General features: G+C 38.5%; 2 protein-coding genes across 2 annotated transcripts in view; one reads left to right on the top strand and one right to left on the bottom strand.

The window, feature by feature from the left end:
* orc3 (origin recognition complex, subunit 3) overlaps positions 1-26,921 on the top strand; it is a 45,435-nt gene that overhangs the window by 7,696 nt on the left and 10,818 nt on the right. The window contains exons 10-14 of the mRNA XM_039650996.2: positions 10,830-10,963; positions 11,037-11,100; positions 22,998-23,114; positions 23,920-23,999; positions 25,554-25,687. Of these exons, the coding sequence (XP_039506930.2) occupies positions 10,830-10,963; positions 11,037-11,100; positions 22,998-23,114; positions 23,920-23,999; positions 25,554-25,687 (529 nt within the window). The remainder of the gene's footprint in view (positions 1-10,829; positions 10,964-11,036; positions 11,101-22,997; positions 23,115-23,919; positions 24,000-25,553; positions 25,688-26,921) is intronic.
* LOC148973469 (uncharacterized) lies at positions 2,401-6,301 on the bottom strand. Its single transcript, XM_089120074.1, has 2 exons — positions 4,320-6,301; positions 2,401-2,541 (listed from the first exon to the last, which is right to left on the bottom strand). The coding sequence occupies exon 1, from the start codon at positions 5,047-5,049 to the stop codon at positions 4,423-4,425; it is 627 nt and encodes a 208-aa protein (XP_088976200.1). The 5' UTR covers positions 5,050-6,301; the 3' UTR covers positions 2,401-2,541; positions 4,320-4,422.

Below are 26,921 nucleotides of genomic sequence, written 5' to 3' on the forward strand. Positions count from 1 at the left end.
GAAGGCTATTCCAAAGTTTTGGAGCTAAATGCGAGAACGCCCTCCCTCCTTTAGTGGACTTAGATATCCTAGGAATGACCAGAAGCCTTGAATTTAGTGATCTTAAGGAACGCGGTGGATTGTAGGGCGAAAGAAGGTCCGTTAAGTACATAGGAGCTAAACAATTTAGGGCTTTATAGGTCAGTAGTAGTACTTTGTAGTTTGATACGGAACTTAATAGGTAACCCAGTGTAGAGATGATAAAATCGGTGTTATATGATCATATTTTCTTGACCTAGTAAGAACTCTAGCAGCTGCATTTTGTACTAACTGTAGCTTGTTTATTGAAGATGCAGGACAACCGGCTAATAAAGCATTACAGTAATCTAGTCTCGAGTTCATGAATGCATGAACTAACTTTTCTGCATCAGAAACAGATAGCATGTTACGTAGCTTAGCAATGTTTCTAAGGTGGAAAAAGGCTGTTCTTGTAACATATGAAATATGATTTTCGAAAGACAAGTTGCGGTCTAGTATAACACCCAGGTCTTTTACTGTAGTGGATAAAGTAACAGGACATCCGTCTATATTAAAGTTGTATTGTGAGAGGTTTTGTGTGTAGTTTTTTGGACCAATAAGTAATACCTCCGTTTTATCTGAATTTAATAGCAGGAAATTACGCGTCATTCAGCATTTTATATCTTTGAGACACTCTGTCAATTAAGATGAGTTAGTGTTTTCATCTGGTCGTGATGAAATATATAATTGAGTGTCGTCAGCGTAACAGTGGAAATTAATTCCATGTTTTCTTATAATATTACCAACTGGCAGCATATATATTGAGAATAGCAGAGGGCCTAAAACCGATCCTTGTGGTACTCCATAGTCTACTGACGTTACCTTTGATTTTTTCCCCATTTAAACAGACAAAATGATGAATGTAAAGCGGTTAAGTTGTTCTTGAGGGGGCATAATTGAAGCTGAATCATAAGACACCATAGAGGATTGTACATTTATAATTGTGTTTCGGATGCTTTCTATTTTCTCATTGAAGTAATTCATAAAATCATTACTACTAAACTGTAATGGTATATTTTGCTTTGGTGATGTCTGTTTATTTGTTAGTCTAGCCACGGTGTTAAATAAAAACCTTGGATTATTTTGGTTATTTTCGATTAGTTTGCGGAGATGCTCAGCCCTGGCTGTTTTTAGTGTCTTTTTATAACGTGACATACTGTCTTTCTACGCGATTCTAAAGACCTCTAAATTAGTTTGTTTCCATTTACGCTCTAAGTTGCGAGTTTCTCTCTTGATAGCATGCGTAGCACTGTTGTACCATGGTGCTTTAGTTTTCTCTCTAACCTTTTTTAATCTAATTGGTGCAACAATATCTAATGTACTAGTAAAAATGGTGCTTAAACTGCTAGTCATTTCCTCTAATTCATCTGTTTGTTTGGGTTCACTTTGCAGCTTAGATAGATCAGGTAAGCTATTTGAGAATACATCTATAGTGGTTGGAAGGATTGTTCTGCCTGGTCTATAACGTGGCGCAACATGACATATTTCAGCAGTACGTATTATGCAAGTCACCATGTAATGATCAGAGAGATCATCGCTTTGCGGTATAATATCAATATCAGTTGGATCGGTTCCATATGATATAATTAAATCTAGTGTATGATTTAGACGGTGAGTGGGACCACTGACGTTTTGTTTAACCCCAAAGGAGTTTAATAAATCTGTAAACGCAGCCCCTAACGCATCATTTGTATTATCTACGTGTATGTTAAAATCTCCAGCAATTATTGCTTTATCGACGTTCACCAATAGATCTGAGAGAAAGTCTGCAAATTCTTTTAGGAATTCAGCATATGGCCCTGGAGGTCTATATACAGTAGCCAAGGCTAGAGATAATATGGATTTCCTTCTTACATCTAAGAGCGTAACATTTAGCACAAGTACTTCAAATGAGTTAAACCTGTGACCTGTTTTCTGAGTAATATTAAAAATATCTTTATAGATTGTTGCAACACCGCCGCCACGACCGATCAGATGAGGCTCATGTTTATAATAGTAACCTGGCGGAGTAGATTCGTTTAGACCGAAGTACTCATTTGGTTTAAGCCAGGTTTCAGGAAGGCACAGAACATCAAAATTATTATCTGTGACCATTTCATTTACAATAACTGCCTTAGGTGTGAGCGATCTAATGTTTAGAAGACCTAGCTTTAGAAATAGTTTTTGTTCACTGATATTTAGATTTTCTGGTTTAATTACAATAAGATTTTTGCTAGATCCTGCACTAGATTTATTGTTTGGCTTCACTAAACAAGGAATAGACACAGTTTCTATATAATGTTCCACACTATGCATATTAGTTAAGTTTGGACAGCAAAGGCTGTGATTTGGACTTTGACTTACTAGTCATCTGGTGCGTAATGTCTTGGAGATGTTGTCCGACAGCACAGCCGCTCCGATTCGGCTGGGATGGAGTCCATCTGCACGGTACAGCCTTGGTCTCTCCCAAAACAAATGCCAATTCAGGAGCGCTGTTGTCCCTGACTGAAAATTTTAGGAGCGCAAGCAGAAAATTTAGGGGCACACCTTAAATCAGCTTGCAATGCAATTAATCAAATTTTCCCCCAAATAACTGTAATACTGACAAATTCTTTAATAATAAATAGACTTAATGTTCTGAATTCTTCATGTTTAGTATAATATCGGAGATGCGCACAGAATTGGCATTGTATGTTACTGAATAGTACGCAACCAGTGCAGTTGATTAGCCTACGCTGATTTAGTACACTGAGAATAAGCGTAGCGCTATAGAGTTGCAGCAGCTGTTCTGACTGGAAAGTTCGCCGGATTGCTTGCATTATAAGGACATTGTACGAGTAAAGGACAAGTAAGTCCAGTATTATTTGAATATTAATGTTATATTGCAAGTGTATTGTCGTGGATAGTGTTTCTAAGTTTTTTTGTCTATATTAAAACGGCCGTTTTGCCGCATGTGAATTGCACGCTGTATTATATGCTGTCGATCTTTTGCAGATCGGTTAGTGATCGTTATAATTTGATTACGAATATTTTATGCACTAATATGTTATATTGAGTTCCTCATTTATATCTACAATGTAACATTTATGTGATGCTCATTATTATTTCTTTCATTGTTTTAGAAAACCTTACACATGTCTATCTATGTTGATGCCGAAGCAATCATTAAAAGGCTACCATTTATCCATGACTCTGAGTTCTCTGACAAGAACGCTGTGGCGGTCAATGCACCTTGAGCTGGCTAAATTCTAAATTATAACACTTAACATTATGATATGCTGTTTTATTTTAAGTTCACAGGGCTCCAGGCTCAAATTTGAGGGCAGCACCACCTCAAATGAGAACTTACACCGAGTTCTAAAAAAAAACTGGTTGCACTGGGGCTGACAATAAATCACTAAGCTTAATTTAGGGTGTAGATGAAGTTAACTTTAGTTATTATCATTTATAATGTCTTAAATTTTAATAAAAAAAAAAAGTAGTGAAAACATGTATATTAAGGACTCGGAGTGAAAGCCAATAAACATCCTACTGTTTACAATGGTATTTTTTTAATAAGAGTTTAAATAAGACATTAGCCTAAATCCATGGTGAATGTTGCTGATTTGTGGACTGAAAGCCTTCTATATGTGTTTCTCCTGGTTTCCACGTCAGCACTGTTTGGTCTGATATGGTTTATAACAGAAACTGGATCTCATAGTAATGATGTTATTAATTCTGACATGAATTCAATGGATTTCTTCACTGGATCTCTTTGTAACAGTGTCGCGTGAGCGAGATTGGCCCGCGACTGGCAAGTTGGGGGCTTTATTAGCCTACTGTCAGTGGTTCGGGGTGCTCCATAAGAACGGCTATGCGCTTCTCTATCTATTATTGGTCCAACCTAATAAAAACGCCAACGGTCCGTGAAGCATAGCCTATATGAGTTGCGTATTTTAGTTCCACTTTCATTTTGTTTGCATTCGCTTCTAGGTAACGAGTCGATAGATCGCTTATTGCTCAGACGCACATAGCAGGTTGTGACATTAGTCTCCGTCTCCTTCCCACAGATGTTTACGCGCACTATTTTGTCACTGATTCAATGACGCGCCCCTTCCACGCTTACCATGCACGCTTACCGTGGCAAATTTACTGGTCGCACATGTGCGACTGAATGTAAAATTCAGTCGCACACTCTCAAATTTTGGTCGCAGTCTGGAGCCCTGCAATTATTTACAAAGAGCAGTTTCTGTTCATTACACAATGACATAAACCATTCATTTAATGCAAATAGTCTACTGAACCTTTCCTGTCCTTGTCTGTACGTGGGAAGCGGTCCAGACACGATGATCGCTGCTTTAGGCGCTGTGCTGCGTACCGTCTCGATCAGGCTCCTGTAGTCCTTCTTCAGAACGTCTGCCGCAGCCTAATGTCGTTCGCTCCCGCGTGCAGCACAACAGCTCCGACGCGTTCGTCCCCGTTCAGGATCTCGGGAACCTGTGCAGCGACATCAAGAACACGAGCACCAGGAAAGCAGTGAGTGCGCACCTTACCTTTACCCGAGGTAGCGCGGACATGACGGACCATGGATGTGCCGATGATCACGGCGTCGTCACGTTCCGGCTCGCGAAGAGGGGAGAAGCGGTTCCGAGTGGAGATCTCGAAGACCGGGAGGGGCGGAGAGGTAGTTCTGGTCATGTCTCGTGTCTTCCGCTGTGTGATCCATGGTCCATGTTGTTGTTTCGGTGCCGTAGTGAATGAAGCCCGAGATGATCGCGTCCTCCTGGGCAGAGGAACATACGGAGAAGACATAGTCGGAGTCAAAGAGTTAACGTTACTAACCACTGATTTGTGAGCGTCGGCGCGTGATGCTTCAAGCATTGAGCGCCGATCCAACAGCTCGGCTTGCTTCACCAGCAGACCACGGATCTGTTTCTCGACGTATTCCAGCTCCTGCTTCACCGAGAAGAGCTTGAATGTGTCCTCACCTGCACTCAGAGGTAACGTTAGACATGCATCTGATATGTTCGCCATTATAACAGATGAAAAGTAAATTAGTAGTGATACTACAAATATCACTACTAATTTAGGACTGAAATGCCGGATATAACCCGTATCCTTTCAGTGAAACAGGTGTAAAATGAGACGACCAATAGGCGAGAGGCCACGCGTGGAATGCTAGCGGGCTAAAGGCTAGTAGCCGGGATTCGGAAGGTTGGATATAAGTAGCGATATCAAAGCAATCCAATTGTTTTTTATAAGGAATAGTATCGAGGATAAGTTCACATGATATAAAAATAGAAAGTGCTTGTTTATAAATGAGTGGTAAAGAAGAAAATCAAGGATTAGAACCTTGCACATGCATTGTGGCATGTGCAAGGTTTCTTTGTTGATCATGTGTTGTATTCTGTTGTATATTTGTTGTTTTCTGGCTTTTCGAGCACTCTTTCATTTTTACAGGGCTGCACACCGCATGTCACACCAAATATATTTGTTGCATACTAGGTGGTGCTGTAATAAGTAGGGTTTGGTACCGAAACTGGGCACCGATATGGAACCGGTACCTAAGTAAATGGTATCTAACCGGACCGAATCAAAACGCAGACTTCGTTGCCTCATTTTTGTGCATTCACTTATGTGTATTTAAGAATAAAAATATCAGCCAAGGACTGACTGACATAACGCAAGTTACGCAACCACTCACAGTTCGTTAGTTGTTTCGCATTTTTAGTGTGAAAATGTGAAGTCGATGTCTGTACAATAATAGACTGGCGTACATCTAATAAATGATTAATTCAAGAACGTTGTGCAAGTTTACAGCAACAATAGAGTCACGGACCTTACATACTTTTGAAAATCCAGCCTTCAGTTGATCCTGATGAGCGCTCATTGTCACAGTTGTAAAAATGACGGCGTTCTTTTGGGTTTCGCGTCATGGCATTTAAGGTGATGCGTTCTAAAATAACGATCACCTTGTACAGGACTTGCAGTATGTCAGGAGAGGTGTCATATTTGGCCAGAGAAGGCAAAAAATGTGAAAAGAATTGCTGAGATTTGTAGCATACCAAGAATATAGACTACGTTGCTGTTACTTTAGTGTTATTTTGTGTTAAATTATTGTATTTGGGTTAGGTTTTATTGTGAATTTATGTAAACTTGTTGTATTTTGTATTTACTCTAAAATTTGAATATATTAAATTTTAAGAATTTTTCATTTTATTTTTTTTAATAAAAAACGTTCTTTAATGTCATTAACCATCGTTTTGAGGCTCTTATTTATTTTAAAGTATCGGTTTAGGCACGTTATTAATTTGGCACCAGTATCGGAAAAAAAAACGCCATTAGTATATTTAATAACGCTTTTATATATATATATATATATATATATATATATATATATATATACATATACATATATATACAAATATATATATATATATATATACAAATATATAAATATTTTTTGGTGTATGCCATTTTTGGCTTTCTGGCGCACGTACACTTTTAGTAAGGATCCTACGTACAGTTTTATAGAGCATTAGTAAGAAATACTCCAGCGGCCAAGACCGTGCACTGCAAGATTAACGTTATAACATAAAGCAAAGCGGCAAAACCTGTGCAATGAAGCCCGCGAATGTCCTAGTAATTTGGTTAAACACCAAACTTTATATGAATGTTTTTAACTTTGTTTTGTGTGTGTGTGAGTAAGAGATAGAGAAATTAGAAGCAAGCAGAATATGGTTGTTTCTAAAGCAGACACAGCGTCATCACGCATCTGTGTTTAAAATCTAAGCTCAAACTCAATTCTTAAGTTCTCTGAATTGATCCAGAATTGTTGGAGAGAATAAATAACACAATATCACATATATTAAAAATAAACTGTTGATGCTTGATCTTGCAGACTGCTTTTCTCTTGTGTATACGCTAATCTCGCCGTTAGTCATGCTTCTACCGACGATATGCCATTGATGTGGGAAAATATATCGAACAAGATTCTTGCAACCATAAATGAAAGAATTGACAAGTTTGAAGAAGATTTTCGATCTCAACAGAGTAGACATCGGTACAGGAAGTTGTGGAGAGAATGGAGACAGTCGAGGGTCAGACACGGGACCACGATGGTCCCGCTTATGCTCTCTCGAAGTGGCTGTGTCAAATTTACAGAAGATTTTATCTTTAAAAAAAAGTACTTCTGTATTAATCGTAATATTTGTATAGCAAAAATAAAGATATTATGTGGTTGAAACGAGTTGATAGCTTCACACTGATCCTGAGAGACTGATTGGTCGTCTGAGTAACATGAGCCCGCCCCCTTGTCTCTATGACAGTGTGATACAGAGCTATGTTCAGTCCAAAATCCCCATGCAATTTACCATAGTAGGAAAAACACATGCATTTCATGGGATGACCTTCGCCATAGTAAGTCAATGGGGAAACTTAGGGCCCCTCCTGCCCCCCAGGGGTGCAACTTTTACCCCATTGTGAGCTATGTTCTTACAGAGCCTGTCAGCCTCTTTAAATGTGGTAAATTAAAAGTTTCTGAGAAATCAATGTCAGTGCTATGAGTCGTCAAAGTTTGTGGCAATGTGAGTCTTTGGGATTTCTGAGTCTATGGGAAAGTCTATGGGATTTTTTTTACCCAATGATTTACCCCTGGGGCGAGCACCGTACCATCGATCGCTAAGAAAAGTCACAGCAAACCTCTCCTCAATAATCCACACAATTTGACGCCTCACTCAGGGGTTAGCGGCCTCGTGCCATACTAAATAACTCTATAAAAACTCCATAGTAATTATCTATAAAAAAAAAAATACTTGCTGACGTCAAAGACCCCTGATTGAGACGTCAAATTGTGTGGATTATTGAGGAGAGGTGTGCTGTGACTTTTCTTAGCGATCGGGGGTACGGTGTTTGCCAAAGGGGCAAATCATTGGTTAAAAAAAGTCAGCAGCAGCGCAAATGCAGATTTGAACGTTCCGGTGTGATTTTTGTCAAAGGTTTAAAAGACATATGGCTCGTTTCCACTGAGATGTACGGTACGGTAGGGGTGTAACGATAACCTCACGTCATACATATCACTATACTGAACTCACGATACGATATTATTGCGATACTACACGACATTATAAAAGGTAAACAAAAAACATACTATTGATTAAAAGGCTAAGTTTGGTATTACATTGTGAGTGGAAATGAATAGACTTGGTCTTGGTGCTGGAAACCCAAAGCACAGGACAATAGTGGCACCAGAATAAAAATATCCATGATTCTGAAGCTGAAAGTACAGCTTAAAATCACAAGTTATTGTAAATGAATATGCTTGCACTCTTTCACTAACTAGATATATTTAAAATAATATAGGCAATTTTTTACTGCTAGCATCAGACATTTGGCATCATCAGGACCCACACAATTATTCCCCCATTGCATTATTATACATTATATTCAACATTATATATAGTAATTTAATGTAGTACTCAAACTCTAAACTTGATTTTTTTCTGACACATTCATTTTAATTTTGGTTGAACTATCCATGATACATATTAGTAATATCCACGAGACATATTGTTGCGTTTTTGTATTGCGATATATTGTGACATGATATATTGTTACACCCCTATGGTACGGTACAGGACAGTACGGTTTGGATCGGTAAACCATGTTCCGGCTTTCCTTTCCACCGCCAACAGTACCCTTACTTGACAGGTGTGGTGGTTGCCGGAAAGAAGCAATCAATGACATTTTTGCGCGAAAAAGAAAGCGACATAGTAAACAACAATGGGTGACATACAGCAGATCTTGTTCTTGCATGTTTGTCACAAGAAACATGTGATTGGTTACCATTTTACTGAATCTATATGATACTTCAGTGCAACGTTTGAGTGGTAGATAACCATATATCGTCAATATTATAATATCAAGCTACCATAAATGAATCTGTAAATTTTACAAATCGATTTGCATTATAGCTTGAGGCAAGAAAAATAAATATCATAGACATTTTAGGTATCCTAAAATATCATTTTGTACATCTTATATATTTACTTTCAAGAATGTAGTCCCTACCAAATTTGTACACACCATTTAGACGATAGCTAACCATCAAAAACTAGAATATCGTTTACTAGCAACCAGATTGATAATTCGCTACTCTACTATCATTACTTGATTCATGAAGATAAACGGAGGATAAGATAGCTTCCGTAACATAGTCAGGCAGACAAAAAAACAAAAACAAAGAGATAGTATGCAAGCAATATACTTACGAATCCAAAAGCATGACAGCCAAGTCCGCATCAGTCGGGCACCCCTCCTCCTGCTCACGCCAGAGAGAAAACGCTGGCCCAATGTTGATCCTCGTTCTGCCTTTAACGCGATCACTTTCTCTTTTTCTCTTTTTGCTTTGCTCCGATAAAACCTTTGCTTTCTTGTTTTTCTTTTTTTTGTGGGGGAAAAAAGCATCTCTTTAACATTGGCAGCAACTCAGCAATTATGAATTTATAAGCAATCACATTGAAGTCCAAACGAGCTGTTCGTTGTAGTTCTTGTAAAATGGTTTTTGTATAATAAAATGTCTCGCTTTGGAGTGGACTTGGAGCATAAAAAAGATCGGCAAGTTTACAGGACAAAGCTCAAACAGCAACATTACACAATAGCTAAAGTTGAAGAACTGGAAAAGCATAATAGGACCCCTTTAAGATTAAGTTAATGTATCCAGCCTGATACCCTGTGTTTATATATGTAGGCTTTGCTCTGTGGCTTGAAGACATGAAATATTACATTTTTATGCTGTGGACAGTGGCACACTTAACGGCTATAGCTAAAACATTCTTTTTTTATGGCATACTTGTTTTTATTGTTTTTCTGATTTTTTTTTTTATTTTATTTTTTTTCTTATTTAACAGTCAGACATGCATACAAACCAACATAGTGCAGTAGTGAGCAATCTTGTAAATCCATAATTCCAGCAGTGACAAGAGTGATTTAAGTGTTTGATCTAAGTGTGTATGTGAGCGGGTGTGAGTGTGGGTATGTGTATGTGTGTGTATGTGTAAACAAAGTAACTATTTATTATTTATTACCATTGACATTACCATCACCATCCCACTCCCCACTACCACCATACTGCCAATATTGTGTTGGTAGATTTTTATTGCCATCCTTCCTCCTATGTGACAATTGCCATTGTCAATCCTGTATAAAATAAAAGATGATATAATAAGATAATATAAGATAACCTTCCCCCAAATCTCATCAGTCCCTATCTTTTTCTATTTTTCTCTCTTTTTTTGTGTGTGTGTGTTATGTGCAATGTCTAAAGTGCATTAAAATAGGGAGTACAGTGCGAGTGTGTCTCCAATTGGAACAGAGATGCTGTCCCGTTGAAACCACTTCTCGCCTGTCTTGCCTGCCTTGGTGTTTGTGAGGTTTTTCCATATATACTTATTCCTTTTTTTTCTCTCCCCTATTTTATGTTGTGCTTTCTTGTTTTTCTGTGCTGCTTTGGCCATGACTATAACATTTGGCTCGCACGTCCGATTTGAAGGAAGTGGGGTGGTGGTGAAAGTGACGTATTTGCCGTAAAGCAGTCGTTTTTTTTAGTTCTCTTTGTTCGCCAGTTACTACTCGAAACCCGAAGTTTAAAAGTACAATTAAAAACGCTATAATCTCTTGAATTCGAGATTACGATCTTTTTAACGATTAGTCGTGCAGCTCTACAACAGCAACTAAAACATTATTATTAATGCGAGGTTGGATAGGATTGGAGATTACTGCGACTAAACACTGCAATTACTCCTTTTATCTTCCAGTTCTCGATGTTAGAGCACTTTAATGGCCAGCCTCTCAGTGTGCTTTGCTGTCAGAAGAAAGAGGCTTTGCTATGTGCCAAGACTTTGAGCCAAAAAAATGTGGAAAGAATCCGTCATCTACCCTCTTTCATGAGGTATACTCACATTTTCACTCCAATAAATGTCTACCACTACAGTTCTGTAACTACACAACATGTGTGTTTGTAGGTATGTGGAGACTCAAGAGCCCCAGGAGCAGGTGCTGCTCCTTACCAGTGATGAACATGTCAAGGTAACTGCTTCTACTATTACTATTATTACTCCATAATAGTCCATGCAGTTGACTGAATTGTGTCTCCTTTTTATTTCTATTACATGCGGAGTGTAACAAGTTCTGTGTTGTAGTAGTTGTGTCTGGCTGACAATTTCAACAGTCTATTAGATGATGCACCACAAACCTAAAAAATATACAATACGGTAACTCATGCCTTGTATAGTATCAATGGGCAAATTTATTTGCAACTGCAATTCCAACTCCCACCACTTACTGCTGAAGACTTTGACAAATGACCAAAATATTCCAAGTATAGTTCACTTAAAAATTAAAAATGGTAAACTTAAAAATGTTTTAATCCTAGTGGTACTGGTGGATTTCCACGGGAGATTTGAGCATTTAGGGCTGCAACAAACAATTATTTTAATAATCAATTAACCTAACGATTATTAGAATGATTAATCTACTAATTGTCTATTATTTTGCTGGCTAATCAGTAAGTTTGGAATGATTATTTAGCTTTTTCAATTAGTCAAATGCTCTCTAAGCATTGTTTAATAGGCCCACTGGTTTTCTTAGAACTGAAACAGAAAAAGGGTCATTTACTTAAGGACACAAAAATGGTAAAATATGAATCTCCAAACCATTATAAATATAAAATTACTATTTTTTACATGACAATTGAGCTGACAGAGACATTCTCATTCACCTTTTAATTTACTGTATAAAAAAGAAAAAGTAACTGCCATGATATACTTCCTAACATCTTTTGTAAGTCTTCATGATTATGGAACAAAATACAGGCAAGTGATGAGACTATAATAGTGTTACAGTAATAAAAACAGCCCTGACTCCTAAGCTTGATCAAGCTTTATTCTATGCAAAAAAAAAAAAAAAATCATCACGTTACTGTAATTATATTATTATTGATAATATTAGTACTATTAGTAGTAGTATTGCATTATCTAATAAAGAGATTTGCGTTACCATTAGTTAGTTAGCTCCAGCTGGAGAACACTCGGTTCTCACCGGCTCCTCTTTAATTGCTCCAACATGCATGTTGTGCTCCCGTGAAAAGCAAGTTTCGCCTTGTATGTATTGCACATGACAGCATTGTTGGTTTTAAGTTTTGTGAAACTTTCCCAAACCTTGGTTGTTCGGATTCGTTTGCACTCCGTCATAATTCGCACTGTTTTGTCAATAGTATTTGTAAAGGGCTGCATTGCACTCTAGCGTTTTGATGATCAATTTGATGACAGATCCAGAAAGGTTCAAACGAATCACCAGTGACAACAATCGCCAATTTAATCGGTGCGATTTACTGCAATGTCAGAACCAGAACAAAAGTGGATGTTTCTTACTAGTTCAGATGATATTTTCCGGTGAAAATTCTAATGTTGGTCATACATCTAAAAAGAAGAATCTATGATTTTTGAATGACAGGATCCATACCGGCGCGGTGACCAACAGCTGCACACTCTCCTCAAACATTATGTTCATCCACGCTGTGCGGTGTCGAAGTACAACTCACGTAAAGTTGAAAATTCCACGAATGACTACAATTTTAGATTGAGATGGCGACAAAGAGGAAGAACTGCAGACAGCAGCTTTAATTAGGTTCCAATACAATAATATTGAAACTGTGTACACAGTGTTTTCCATTTTGAGGCATAGATCATGAGATTTAAAGAAGATTAAGTCAAGCCATCCTGCTTGCTGACATTAACCGTTTGTCACTTCTCAAAGTACAGCTGGGCCTTTGTCTCTATGAAAATGTTAAGGTTTGAGTGATCTAATTAGGTTGAGTGGATCATCTATGCATGACACCGTTATGCTGATGAGATTGGGGCTGGGAAATTTCCAGCAACGAGCTGAGTCCTGTATTTCATTTACATGCTTTGTTTCAGAGTGTCTCCACCTCAGTTTATATACCCTCCCCCTTGAAAGGTATAAAAACTACAATATATTGCCTGATTAATCGTTGCAGCTACTGTTGTGGCAAATTCTTGATCTTTAGTTCAAGAGAAAATCTTTCAGATTCGAGGTTTCAGGTCTCAGAAAACTTTATTGAGCAGTTCAACAAAGTGAGATGTAGGCCAGGTATCTGAATCTTACAGTGGTCAGTATTCAGGTCTTATACATTTTTCTTATCTTCAGTTGTTCATGGTTGTTTTTACTTACAATTCCAGCTGCGTCTTCACATGACCTTTGGACTTACATACATACACAAGTATTCTATGTGTTTTCCACCACCCGTTCTTTTCTCTTGTCTCCCCACATTCTCCAATCTACACACTTTTAATACACAAGTATTCTATGTGTTTTTCACCACCCGTTCTTTTCTCTTGTCTCCCCACATTCTCCAATCTACACACTTGTATTTGTCAGACACATGTATGGGGCAGTAGAATTCTCCAACACAACCTCCCTTTGGGACTACCTCTAGTCCCACCATCAATATTGGTACTCAGAATGCATCTTCATGAACCAGTCTTCTATTGTTATTGTTCAACATGGTCAATATAGACCATCCATCTTTACCAAGCTAACTTGTATCACAAAGGTGCACTCTGGAGGAAGGGCAGGACCAAACATCTCCACTCCCAATTTACTAGAATGGAGTAAAAGATCCCACCTTTCTTTTAAAGCATCATTTCTAAGGGGTGTGCTTCTCTTAGTTCAAAACCGTTCAATGCTTATGTTGCATGTGTTTAGAATCTTTACTCTGTCCCACGGTGCCAGAGGAACTGCGCAGATGCTATCTGGGTTGCTTCATCGTTGCCAGAGGTGCTCAGGCTGTACCTAGAGCGCTATCTGGTGTTGGAGCAGACAGCGGGTTTTTAAACCACCAGTTGAGTCTACTCTTGTTTCTTCAACAATCGATGACCGTGCTTTGCAAATAATTCCCCTATTTTGCACCATAACTATAGACATGTTCCAATAGCATAATGCAAGTTCTCCCCTTCTTAACTTGTTACAGGAATGCCCTAAAATATATTCAAAGTGTTAATAGTATAAAGTGAATAAAGTGATCAATGGTAATAAAAAACATTCTTGTCTTTTCCCCTTATTTCTGGTTGCATTAGCTCGTTCCACGGGCAATGACCTGCTTCAGACCCTCTATCATCCCCTCTCATTCACATATTTATAATTGTGACAGTTTGTGTGATTATATGTAAAATATTTTTCGTAGGATTATACTGTATAAGTAGACTTATATTCTAAAAAGGTTATATGAGTAAATATATTCAGGAAAAGGGCTCTTATAAAATCAAAGACATATAGAAAACTCCCTACTCTACCCATGTGCTAATTGTTCTAACTAATTTTATCCCCAAATTAAAATACACAGTGGGGCACTCCTACACAGATGAGTCAAAAGAGTATTAAATCAAAAGTGATAAGACACCCTTAATCCTTACTGTTTCATCCAACCCCCTGGATCTGAGAAAAGGCACAACACCAACAGTCACAGCTATTATTATTCCCATCTGAACACGCCATTCTTTCCATGATCCAAATACAGAAACAAACCAGTACCCCAAGCTCTTCTCTCTCCCCGCATTGGTAGCAACTTCCTGTCTTAATTCTTTTATCTTCTTCATGGCCCTAGTAAATGATCCATCCGGGGCTGTGTTATTTGGGATGAACGTACAACAATCAGATCCAAACATTACACATACTCCTCCTTTTTCTGCCAATAACCAATGGGCTTTATGCCCAGCTGCACTACTTCCTGAACTTCAGCTAGCTCCTTGTTTCCTCTCTGCCATTATTGGCCAAATTGATTAATTCAGGTGTACCTGACCTCAGTAGTCATGGCAACAATAATCAGACACGCCTGAATTAATCAATTTGGCCAATAATGGCAGATAGGAAACAAGGAGCTGGCTGAAGTTCAGGAAGTAGTGCAGCTGGGCATAAAGCCAATTGAGGGCTTGTCTGTTTTGCCATGTCATTCTGCTAGTTATTCTTAACTGTCTTCCTCCACATAGCAAATAATAATCAGCAATTGCTTCTGTCTGGTTTTCCAGTGGTAAATGGACTGCATTTATATAGCGTTTTCATAGACCTAATGGCCACCAAAGCACTTAACATATTGCCTCACATTCACACACTCATTCTTACACCGACGGCGGTGTCAGCCACACAAGGCACCATCCAGCTCGTCGGGAGCAGCTGGGGTTAGGTGTCTTGCTCACGGACACCTCGACACTTGGCCAGGTGGAACCGGGGATTGAACCACCAACCTTTCAGTTTGTAGACAACCTACATGAACGACTGAGGCACTGCCGCCCCTATCATAGAGGTCCTATCAGACTGGGAAACTTAAAGTGGCACCTTCACAATTGTCCTGGATTTGTGTTACTGTCATATTGTTTTTCACTGTGGCTGTGGCATAATTTGAACTGATGGAACTGATGCACATTTGGGTTATGGTTCTAGTACATTTCATAATGAGTGCTTGGGCTGCTTTGTTTTAGCCAATATGCAGGCTTCAGTAAGTGCTTTAAGTTCAGCCAATTGCTCACAATGTTGACGTATCACAGAAGTAAAATTGTCTCCATCTTTTTGTCTCATTCTAGTGCATGTATACTGTTTACCTTGGAAAGTGAAGGAAAAAAGGTGTCTGCTTTCCTCTGCTAGTGGAACGCTGAAAAATGCAGAACAGAGATCAATCACAGTGAAACAATTAGCAGCAGGTGGAACATTTGTCAATAGCGTATGCGGATCTGGAACCTCTGCTGGCCAATCTTCATGTGGGACTGAATTATCTGCTCTAAACAAAGTATTAGTGAATTCACAGCATTCAATTTGTAACGCTGCTCCCTCTGGTCCTAATATTATATAATTTGAAATCAGACACACAGTCTGCCCTTTGGTTCCTTCTAACCACTCTTTTTTTGTTATTGGATCTCTAAGGGGATCATATCTCATTGTGCAATGGAATTCAGTTTCTGGTGGAACTGGTTTCTGAAGTTGCTCTTTTATAGATCTTCCCTATTTTTCAAGTGTATCCCCTACTCCCCAATCTATGTTCCCTATCCAGAATATATTTGTCTACGGTTCTTGTTGCTCAGCTTCACCCATTACTAACATCTGACAATACCTGTGTTTTCTATATATATATATATATATATATATATATATCCCTTCAGGAGGGCCATGGGTTGACGGGTCCAGATACTTGGTGCTGTTGATTTTGGGTCTCTGTTGCCATGGTTGATTCATCTGACCTTGCGAGTCATCTTGGGGCCATGGGCTAACTGGACAGTGTCTCTTGGTGTGTCCAGGCTGGTTGCATCCCCAGCACATGACTTGTTGGTCTGGGATTCTCTACTGGTTATTATATTGTCTTCCTCTTCCCAGCATTGTTCTGTTTCTATTGTCTTGGTGTTCAGGAAGGTAATTCACAATAGGTGCATTTGGTTGTTGTGGGTTTCCTGCATTGATTGGCACATTCTGACCCATGTTGACTGGTGCTTGCTGTATGATTTGTGGCGCTTGACTTGGTATGTTCATAGCAGACAACACTGCAGACTGATCTTCAACTTCCCTTACTGCAGCCTGTACTTTCTTCTTTTTAATCAGTTCATCCAGTTGTAGCTGGGTCAATTTTCTTTGAAGTTCTCTTACTTGATTCCTCAGCTTTAGTTCATTCTACCTGTAGTGTTCCACTGCATGAGCCACATGGTTGCTGAACTCCTTTGATGTCTTTGAGCCCAACCTGACCACATCTTCCAGCTTGGCTTTTACAGATGGAAGCATAGCATCAATTATGGTGGATCTGGGCTTGGGGCGGCAGTGGCTCAGTGGTTCATGTAGGTTGTCTACAAACTGAAAGGTTGGTGGTTCAATCCCCAGTTCCACCTGACCAAGTGTCGAGGTGTCCATGAGCAAGACGCCTAACCCCAGCTGCTCCGACGAGCTGGATGGCGCCTTGTATGGCTGATTCCGCCGTCGGTGTATGAATGAGTGAGTGAATGGGTGAATGTGAGGCAAATGTTAAGTGCTTTGGTGGCCATGGGGTCTGTGAAAGCTCTATTTAAATGCAGTCATTTACCATTCACCATTTATCTGAATAGTGCTGTTATTACTGGATCTCGCTCAAGGTCTCTCCAGTTCTTGCTTCCATTTTCTTGACTGTCTTTAAACATAGGTGACTGAGATGACTGGCTTCATCTCCTATTGGTTCCCCTTTTTAGCATCTTCGGATCCATCTGAGTTTGATAATGCTCTCGAAGAGCCCGCCATATTGCAGCTCTGTGCCTGTCCAATGGTGTGGCATCCATCCTGGTCGAATTGACTGCAGCTCCAAGTCCAGAGGGTTTAAGGATTTCATTAGTCTTTGTACTTCCAACGCTCTTTGCCTGCAGGGCCTTGACATCTCCGATGGCTAGTATCTTTCCCATTGTTTCTTCTTCCAGCAGTCTGATCCATTTGCCAGCCCCTTCATGTAGGTCAGGGAGGCGGGCTATCAGTCCATCCAGATCTTGTCCTGCCCATGGCACATACTGTCCTTGATGCCCTTTGATCAGGATGGGGCATTGTAAGAGATCTTCTTCCAGTTGTTCCTCTTCATCTTTATATGGACTCGTGTGGTTTGCGTGTTAGTATCTCTCTCAATTTGTCTCCTCTCCTCCAGTGTGGTTCGCTAGGGAGTGCTTCTTCTAAAAGGAGGGTTCCAGACACATGCTTGTATTCCTTGTGATAGCCAGCTGAATGGGATCTTCCTCTTTGATGTACAGTATCTGTTGGTCTTTCTCCATAGAGTCTTTTAGGATCTGTCGCATGGCTTCAGCTTCTTGCTGTATCTGTTCTTGAGTTATCAATATATCTCTTTCCATTTCTTCCTTCACGTGCAAACTGTGGTTTCTATCCTGTATCCTGTAGTTCCTGCAAGGCCTTATTTGCGTGGCAATATGGGTCAGACAGAGCGGGGTTTCTGTGTGTGCTGATTAGATGTCTCGTGTCACTGCTTTGACTTCCCCCACGATTCATGCTGCCCCATCCTAATACATCTTTGACTCCACGCATGCCTGCAGCCTCTACTCTTCTGTAGTCTTGTTTTACCTCTTTCTCTTCTTTCTCCTCTACATCCTCTTGTCCTTCTTCCTCATTCTCATCCTCAAAATTCACCTTTCCTTTTATAGTCACTGTTCCGGCCACTAATGGCAGTTGTTTACCAGTCAAGTCATAGGGTGGTGCATATGGGGGTGGGGTTTCTCTCTTAAGTTCTTTGATCAATTGTCCTCCCTTCTCTTTAAACAAATTCAACACCTCTTGTTCTTTTCCCTGTTTCTCATCTCTATTTTTTTTTACTCTTATTGTGGGCTTTGTGATTTAGTTTGGTCCCATGGACTTTTATTGTTATCTTCAATATGTTCCGCGTGCCGACAACTGTGAGGGGGGTGAATTTTTTTTCTAACTCGTTAGTTTAGATCTTATATTTAGATATAAAATGTATGACAAATAAGGGCGGTTCACTTTGATTGACAGCTGATAACGGGCTGCTCCGAGTGAATTTGACGTCTCGGCCATGATCTGACACAACACATCATACCACCTCTGTATCCTTTCTGAAACTTTTGTATTTCCCAAGATTTTCCAGTATGGCGCCGCCCATACCCCCCATAAACAGCCTCAAACCCGTTCTTCAGAGAGTCTATGGGTGACGTCACAGAGGCTTTGTCCATATCTTTTACAGTCTATGGGTGACACTGAAGCCATCTTTTCAGCACCTATTTATTTGTACCCCACTTAATTAGTTAAGGCGCAGTCACTTAATTTTCTGCTAATATTTAATAATTCAGGTATATGTTTTGTTTTCTTAAAATATTTCAAAATGGTTCGTACTGGTGGTACCTTGGGACAATGGCTTCGCTTCACTTCTTATAGCTTGTTCTATGCACTGTGCTGCCAAGTTATGTTCTCCCCCTGGTATATTAATTCAAAAGGGTATGTTTTCCTCAACATGCCTCGTACAGGTATATCTCTTTCCCTTATACAAATAAGTAAGAGATGGAGTAAATTTCATCTCATGTCCCTCCCACATGGTTATTGATATATAAAGTTCCTCTCTGGTACAAGTTTCTAATGGTAATGCTGGTTCAAATAAATCAATTAAAGTTTTTCTTTTTTTCTTGTTTAGAAATCTTCTCACTCTACTCCCCCTCTAGCCTCTCCTGTTCGTCCAGGATTGTGACATTTTCAGCTGTCGCTGACACTTCTTCTATCTCTTCTCTGTTTCGTTATATCTCTTCCCACAGATGACTAATTCTGCTTAGATTATTTCTCAAAACCACCATTACCATCAATCTTGCCACTAACACTGGTCTAATATCTCTTGCCCTTCCAACCTCAAAGATTATGTCACTTTTTCCACTTCACTGGCCTTACGGATGAACCCACCATCATATATACATTTTTCAGAATAGTTGCCACTCCTAATACTCTAAGCCAACGCTTCCATGCCTTCCTTTTCAGATACGGGATTATTATTGTGTCAATCTTTATTTCTAAATTTATTTCTTATTCACGCTCCTCATTTCTTTCTTTTTTTTGAAGATGTCAAAGAATAAAAAGCTCTCCTTCTCCGTCACTTCTCTCCCTCCTTATTTCTTTCTCAACTCAGATACACTTAGTTTGTTAGTATATTCATTCACACACCCGGGACTTCATTCACACAAACATACACATACATTCACTCGTTATTTGATATCTTATACTAAATGCAGAAACGATGCTTTGTTACTCAGTTCTTGTCCAGCAAAAACGGTGTTTCTCTGTCTGGATCACAACGCTTACAGTCTGGTAAGTGGCCAAACAGTCGACAAAACCAATTTCTCGGAATGTTTCTTGTTCTCTGATACATATTTTTAAGCCCAGAATTTTGACAAGTGATTTACTGATTGGCTATACGCCCGGACTTGTTTTGCAGTATATCTAAAAGGCGCCTCTTCTTTGTGTCTTCCCCTGAAGCATAAAATTATTCTTGTACTTTTAATCAGTCTATGTTTTTTATCTCACTTATTTTATTCTGTTTCCTCAATCTATTAATAATCCTTTTATTAAGTTAATGCACATCTTGCATATATATACTTATATTTCATTAGCCTCTCTCTACACTGCCCTCCTCACCACTCAGTCTTGGTAAAAATAACCGAACACTCAGTGCACTTACTTCGTTTAAGACAAACATACAAATAATAGAATAACAGCCCCCCAGTCCACTTCTTGCACTTTTGGCGCACGTCTGCGCTTAAACACACTTCTTGCGTTTAATGTAAATGCACTTCTTACATTTACAGCATGCTTCTCACACTTTAAAACAAACATATAATGTAAATTGACTTCTTACATTTACAGTGTGCTTCTCACGCTTTAAAACAAACAAACATATAATGTAAATGCACTTCTTACATTTACAGCGTGCTTCTCACGCTTTTAAGACAAACAAACATAAAAATGCACTTCTTACATTTACAGCATGCTTCTCATGCTTTAAGACAAACATATAAAACTGCAGCACTTCTTTGCATTAAAAGCGTACTTCTTTACGCCAAACGCGTTTTCTTGTGCAGTTACACACGCTACAGCGCTCACACACACACACACACACACACACACGCTTTTCACGTTGCAACACTCACACGCACACGTGCTTCTCACGTTACAACACAGAACACACACATAACACACACACAAGCGTTTCTACAGGACCTGAAAGCCCGACTCCCTTCTCCCTTTTTCTCAATTAAATTTTAATCTTTTTACGGTGGAGTCTAATATTTTAAAACAATTACTAACCAGGGTGACAGCTTACCGGTAGTGACCACACAAAACAAAATCATAGGCAAAAGCTGCTTACCCCCTTTATGCCGGCCGGCTGTTTTTGTTTTGTGAGATCTCCACCAGGGCCTTCACCACGGCTGCTTGACCCCTGCCCGCTCATGGCTGGCAACGCCAATTATGTCGTGGCAAATTCTCGATCTTTAGTTCAAGTCTATGAAGTCTGGTTCAGCTCTCAGAGAAAATCTTTCAGAGTCGAGGTTTCAGGTCTCAGAAGAATAACTTTATTGAGCAGTTCAACAAAGTGAGATGTTGGCCAGGCATCTGAATCTTACAGTCATCAGTATTCAGGACTTATACATTTTTCTTATCTTCAGTCGTCAAATTAGGGCTTATTCTGTTATCTTTTCCCCTTTGCTCCTCCCCACTCTTTCGCCACAATTATGTTTTCATATTGCTGACTCATAACTGTGGCCAACCATTAGCACACGTTTTTTTGTTTTTTTAAAATGCTTACACAGGTTTTTTATGTACTTTCCCAGCTGTCTTCACATGACCTTTGGACTTAAATACATACACAAGGATTCTATGTGTTTTCCACCACCCGTTCTTTTCTCATGTCTCCCCACATTCTCCAATCTACACACTTTTATTTGTCAGACACATGTATGGGGCAGTAGAAATCTCCAACACAACCAACAGCTCGTGTTCTCAATAAAGAATCCTGCTGAAGATGCAACCCGAGTCTCCTGGTCTTCGCTTCTGAGTTTCCTACACTTTAGAAGAAAAAGTTCACAACAATGGGCTGTATACCGGTTTAAAAGAAAAACTTGTGCGCAATGCTTAATTTGTAAATGAATAATTGCGGGATCAAATAATACAATTAAAAGGCGCTGTGACTTCAGTTTTTTACCAAACTACCCAATTTGGGGATGGCATCTCTATCATTTGCTTTAACCACTATAATGTTGGCCAGAGGTGCCAAATCAATTTCTGCCCTTGCTCTTTTAGCTTATGTGTAGCTGAAATAACAAAACACTCATAGCACTCAACAAACCATCATGGTTTTTGTAGTCATAGATGCACATGTGCTTTGTATGCATTATCACACAGTATATACTATATTTTATATATAGGTATATCGGTGTAAAGCCTAATATGTTTGGTAAAACACCAACTAATAAAATTTGTACAAGTTTGTAAAAGTAACGTTCATGCTAATAATGTTACTAATGCAGATAAGAATAAATGACTTACTAAGTCAGAAGTTATTTATCTATTTTATTTTACTGACAATCGAAGATTGGATAAGTCTGTGACCCATTAAAATTTACTTTTTTTTCCCAGGGTTTAGTTTTAAATGCACAAATAGCAGCATAAACAACATGAGGATTCACATATTGTCACATCACACACCTGCAGTGCTTCTGTGAATGGAGAAAAACAATAAAACTGTATGCATAGAAGGATAAAATATGTGTAAATATATTTCACTTAAATAATTTATAGATTAACAAAAAAAAAAAACTGCAACAAGTAGCAGATGCAGAGTTCTGGTTTATCTTTGCGACGTACTCCAAAAACAAGTTCACGGAAAGGAAACTGAGTCTGCAGAAAGTGGCATTCTATTTGTTTTCTTCATTTTACAGAAGCACAATGTTTTTTGTTTATTGTGAGTGTACACACATAAAAGTAGACCCTTGAGAGAATGATGTTGGAGTATTTTAAGTTAGAATACAGTAAACCAAACGTTTTACTTTTTAAGTTGTTCCGCTGATATGAGGATATGTGTCTGTGTGTTTGTCATGATTATGTAACGCCTGTTACCTGTACTGTGTTACCCCAACACTACTTGACTCAATTGTGAACTTGGCGTCTATGGATTCTTTGGGTCACGCTTTATCAAAAGTAAAAAAGTCGTATATGCACAGTTTGGGTTTGTGACATGCTCCAAAAACAATTATAAAAGGGGCATCTTGTTTGTTTTCTTTATTTTGTAAATAAGCATTAAACTAATCTTCTTTTGTGATTTGTGTCTTTTCAGGATGTATGTCAAAAATTTCTGAAAAACCTCCATAAATACCACAAAAACTAATCTTCTTTTGTGATTTGTGTCTTTTCAGGATGTATGTCAAAAATTACTGAAAAACCTCCATAAATACCACAAAAATTACTGTCCAGTTCTTCAATGTCTGCACTCTTTGACATCATTACTGCCCAAGTTTCCTCTCGGGAAACACGTAAGTAGACCTTTTGGCAGCACTTTCTTTTTTAAACATTACATGTACTTAACAGTAAATTATGCATAATTACATGCAACTAAACTGGTAACACTTTATTTGAATGTGTCCTTGTTGCACGTTACATGTGTTAACCATTGTAATAACTATAAATTAGGCAAAATTACATGCAACTAACCCTCACCTAAACATTAATCCCACCCTAGCCCTATAGCAAGTACATGTCTTAAATATTACTCTGTAATTGAATGCATAATTACACTCTAACAGGGACATGGTTACTCTTTTTTTTTTAGGATTAAGGTTTCGCTTTGTTTAGGGTTAGTTGCATGTAATAATACATAATTTATAGATATTACTAAACTAACTAGAAGTAACATGTAACAGTGACACAGTAAAATAAAGGGTTACCTTTAATCCCAAACCCAAACTTTATAGTAAGTATGTTAGTTAATATTACTCAGTATTTAAACCAAATTAAGTAATCATTTACTTCCAAGACAAAATGGTCAAATTATCTTTTCTTTTTCAGAACACAATGTAGATTGTATAGTAGGAATATAATCAAGATGTACTACATTTGTCATGTTACTGTTGTCATGTGGCCTACCAGTCTCAGTCTTTATTTACAAAGAAGTTTTACCAGAAATTGTTACTGTGAAAATTTATATTGTAAAACTTGTCTAACCATTTATTGGCAGTGAATATGTACATATACACACACACACTTTTTTCAGCTGAATTAAGAACTAAAGACAATGGCTAGTGTTTAACGTTCATCACATGTAACTGTTACTGTGCTTAGATTCGAGAACTGCATGTATCCTGCATTGAGAAGAATCTGTGGGAGACAGAGGAATATGACTCAGCCATGCAGCTTCTGAGGTAACCCAGTCTATTAACCTGTCCGAAATGACCTTTTGTCTTTTTAGTTAGTTTATTTTGGATGAATTATAGACCTGAGTTGACGTCAGGCATGCTTGCTTAACACGCAGGAAGCAACGAGGTTCATTCTCGCATGTTACCCCAGCGTGTTTGAGCTTCTGCAAGAACCAATGAAACTAGTCTTTGCGTGAGTCTCAGCAGTTTTGTAAATGGATTTTAAGGGGAAACTCTTACCTAAGAACTTTTACTGCTATTTAGCAGAACTCTTAGTGGTAAGATGAAATGTTTTGTGAATACGGCTCCTGATTCAATTCATTTGTTCATGAGGAGCAGGGCTGAAAATGGGGTGTAATGCGGGAGGACAGAGTCTGGCGAGTGAATTTTGGATGGCAGTCCAGTTCAAATTGTTTAGGGAAATGAAGGACTTTCTGTATTTTGTTCTCTTAATAGACTACGGTGGCCTGTTGCACTTGTCTTGGTTTTCTAAAAATGCAGCATTTAAGTTAAAAGAAGTTCAACTTATGGTAAATGGACTGCATTTAGATAGCACTTTCACAGACCCAATGGCCACCAAAGCGCTTTACATTTGCTTCACATTCACTCGCTCATTCATACGCCGACGGCGGTATCAGCCATGCAAGGCGCCATCCATCTCGTCGGGAGCAGCTGAGGTTAGGTGTCTTGCTCTTGGACACCTCAACACTTGGTCGGGTGGAAACGGTGATTGAACCACCAACCTTCTGGTTTGTAGACAACCCGAACCTACATGAACCACTGAGCCACTGCCGCCCCAACATGCGTTTAAACTTATCCGTATAAACTGCATCTTGCGCTTTTTTCGTTCCACTGACCTAAACGATAAGAGCAAAACCATGTTCTGTGTCAATGGCCTCCAATACCGTATTTTCCAGATTATAAAAGTCATTTTTGCCTGTTAACACATTCACATCCAAGCCTATTTATGATCAAACTAAAATGCAGTCAACCGAAGTTACACGGCTCAAATTAAATTGTCTGTCGTACAGAATAGCTGTTCCGGTCAGCGGACAACCACTCCACTGTTGTGGTACACTAAATAACAATGTGCTTTTTATGTTGTTATTGGGTCATAAGTGAATTTCAAAGCCTTGTTACATAATACATAATAATTTATCAACCAGTTTTTTTCAATGCGAATATATAAACGTTTGGTTTTGTGCCAAATGAAAGATGTGAGCCAATAAATTGTGATTTAGCATTGTCTGCTTTGCGAGCACTTGATTTTCCATGATTTTAACAATATTCCATGAGGTATAGGCCTAACACTGGACTACACATGGTATTTCCTCACTCTCTTTTTATTAGTAAAAGGGTAATATTAATCTTTTAAATTGTGTTAAACGACTGAATCTTAATCTTCTTTATTTTTATTTTTGAATTACTAAACCTGGTTCTTGCCTTGAACATAGCCATAGAAGCTGGAATGTAAACAGTTTTATGATTCAGTGGTTCCTGTATTTATTGGAGGAATTGCTCCAGCAGTTTCAGTGTCACTCTTGATTTATTTCTCCCCAGGATTCTTGCAAAAGATGAGCTTGTTGCAGCTTTAGAGAAGTGTGCTGAAATTCTTAAATCTGCCAAAACCAAAAGAATGCAGCATGTTCTGGAACAAGTGGAAGATTTTATTGGCAGATTAGAAGCGCTGGAGGGTAAGTCAGTATGTGTTGTTTCCATCCAAGTATCAAATGAAATGTTTTTTTTTTTTTTTTATAGAAATAACAAACTATTATAGAAACAAACTATTTGCTTTTCCATTCAGTGGATTCAAGAGAACAAACTAGTCACTTCTGGAGAAATTGGATAAGAATTTGAAATGTCTTATTTTTGGGAACAAATCTGTGTCAGTAAATGCAATTTGTTTTATTAATAATATTAATGCCAATCTTCTTCAGATCAACATTTGGAATGCTGTGCAAAAATAGTGCTTGCTGATATTTTCTTCTGAGTTTACAAGTCAACATGACTCAAAGTCAGCAATTTATTCTGTAAATGTTTCCACCAGCAGCGGCTCGTCCATAGAGGGCGCTGGGGCGCCGACGTGCCTGCCTTATTTATTTACTTATTTTCTTTTATTTATAATCTCTCATTTTGAAAAATAATCTTTGTTAATTACATTCTAATAATGGTTTTACTTTAGAACGCATTTAGATCTCTGCAGAATAATATTTGCATGCACTTTCAACGTTGTTACGTTTATCATGTTGGTGTAGTAGTAGCCAATAGACCTTTCTCACAATAACCAGAAATACGTAATCGTTGTGGAAGCGGAGTTCCTGTCAACGTCAACACATCAGAAAAACATACCCGGGGAAGAGAAAATTAATCAGAGAGTCTTCACAACTTCGAAAAAATGTAAACTTGTCACGGTCCAGTTGTTGATGACTTTGTAAAATGGTGTGGTGATGCTTGTCTGCAGCTTGAATTTGAATTTATTGACAGGATAGCCCCTTGAGATGTAACATCTCATTTTCAAGGGGGTCCTAAATGTAGCTGAATATATCTAAGGCCAAAGATATGACTATTGATTTCAGAACTGAAGCTAATTCTTCCCAATTCATTAAAGGTGAGAAGGTGCAGTGTGTGGAAAGTTATAAATATTTTGGGACTATTATTTACAATAAACTGCGTTTTGACGTGAATACTAAAAAGAAGTCTGTCAATTTAATTCAACATGTTATGCTCTTAGGTAGTGACCTTTTTTTGCACTGCTCTTGCTATAGAACGGTCAAAGATGAAGAACAATTTATACAGACGTTAACTACTAATAAATATTAACTACTTCATAATACACGAATCATAATTTATAAATAATAAACATAAACATTGGTGGTTTGTGAAATGGTGACATGAGAAGTAGAAAAGATCACAGGATCAATAACATGC

This window comes from Pimephales promelas, chromosome 15 (assembly GCF_988280905.1).
Source record: "Pimephales promelas chromosome 15, fPimPro1.hap1.1, whole genome shotgun sequence".
Lineage (NCBI taxonomy): Eukaryota > Metazoa > Chordata > Actinopteri > Cypriniformes > Leuciscidae > Pimephales > Pimephales promelas.

Bases quoted from the DNA above. Each gene is read 5' to 3' on its own strand.
- LOC148973469 (XM_089120074.1), bottom strand. From the start codon at position 5,049: ATGGCGAACATATCAGATGCATGTCTAACGTTACCTCTGAGTGCAGGT.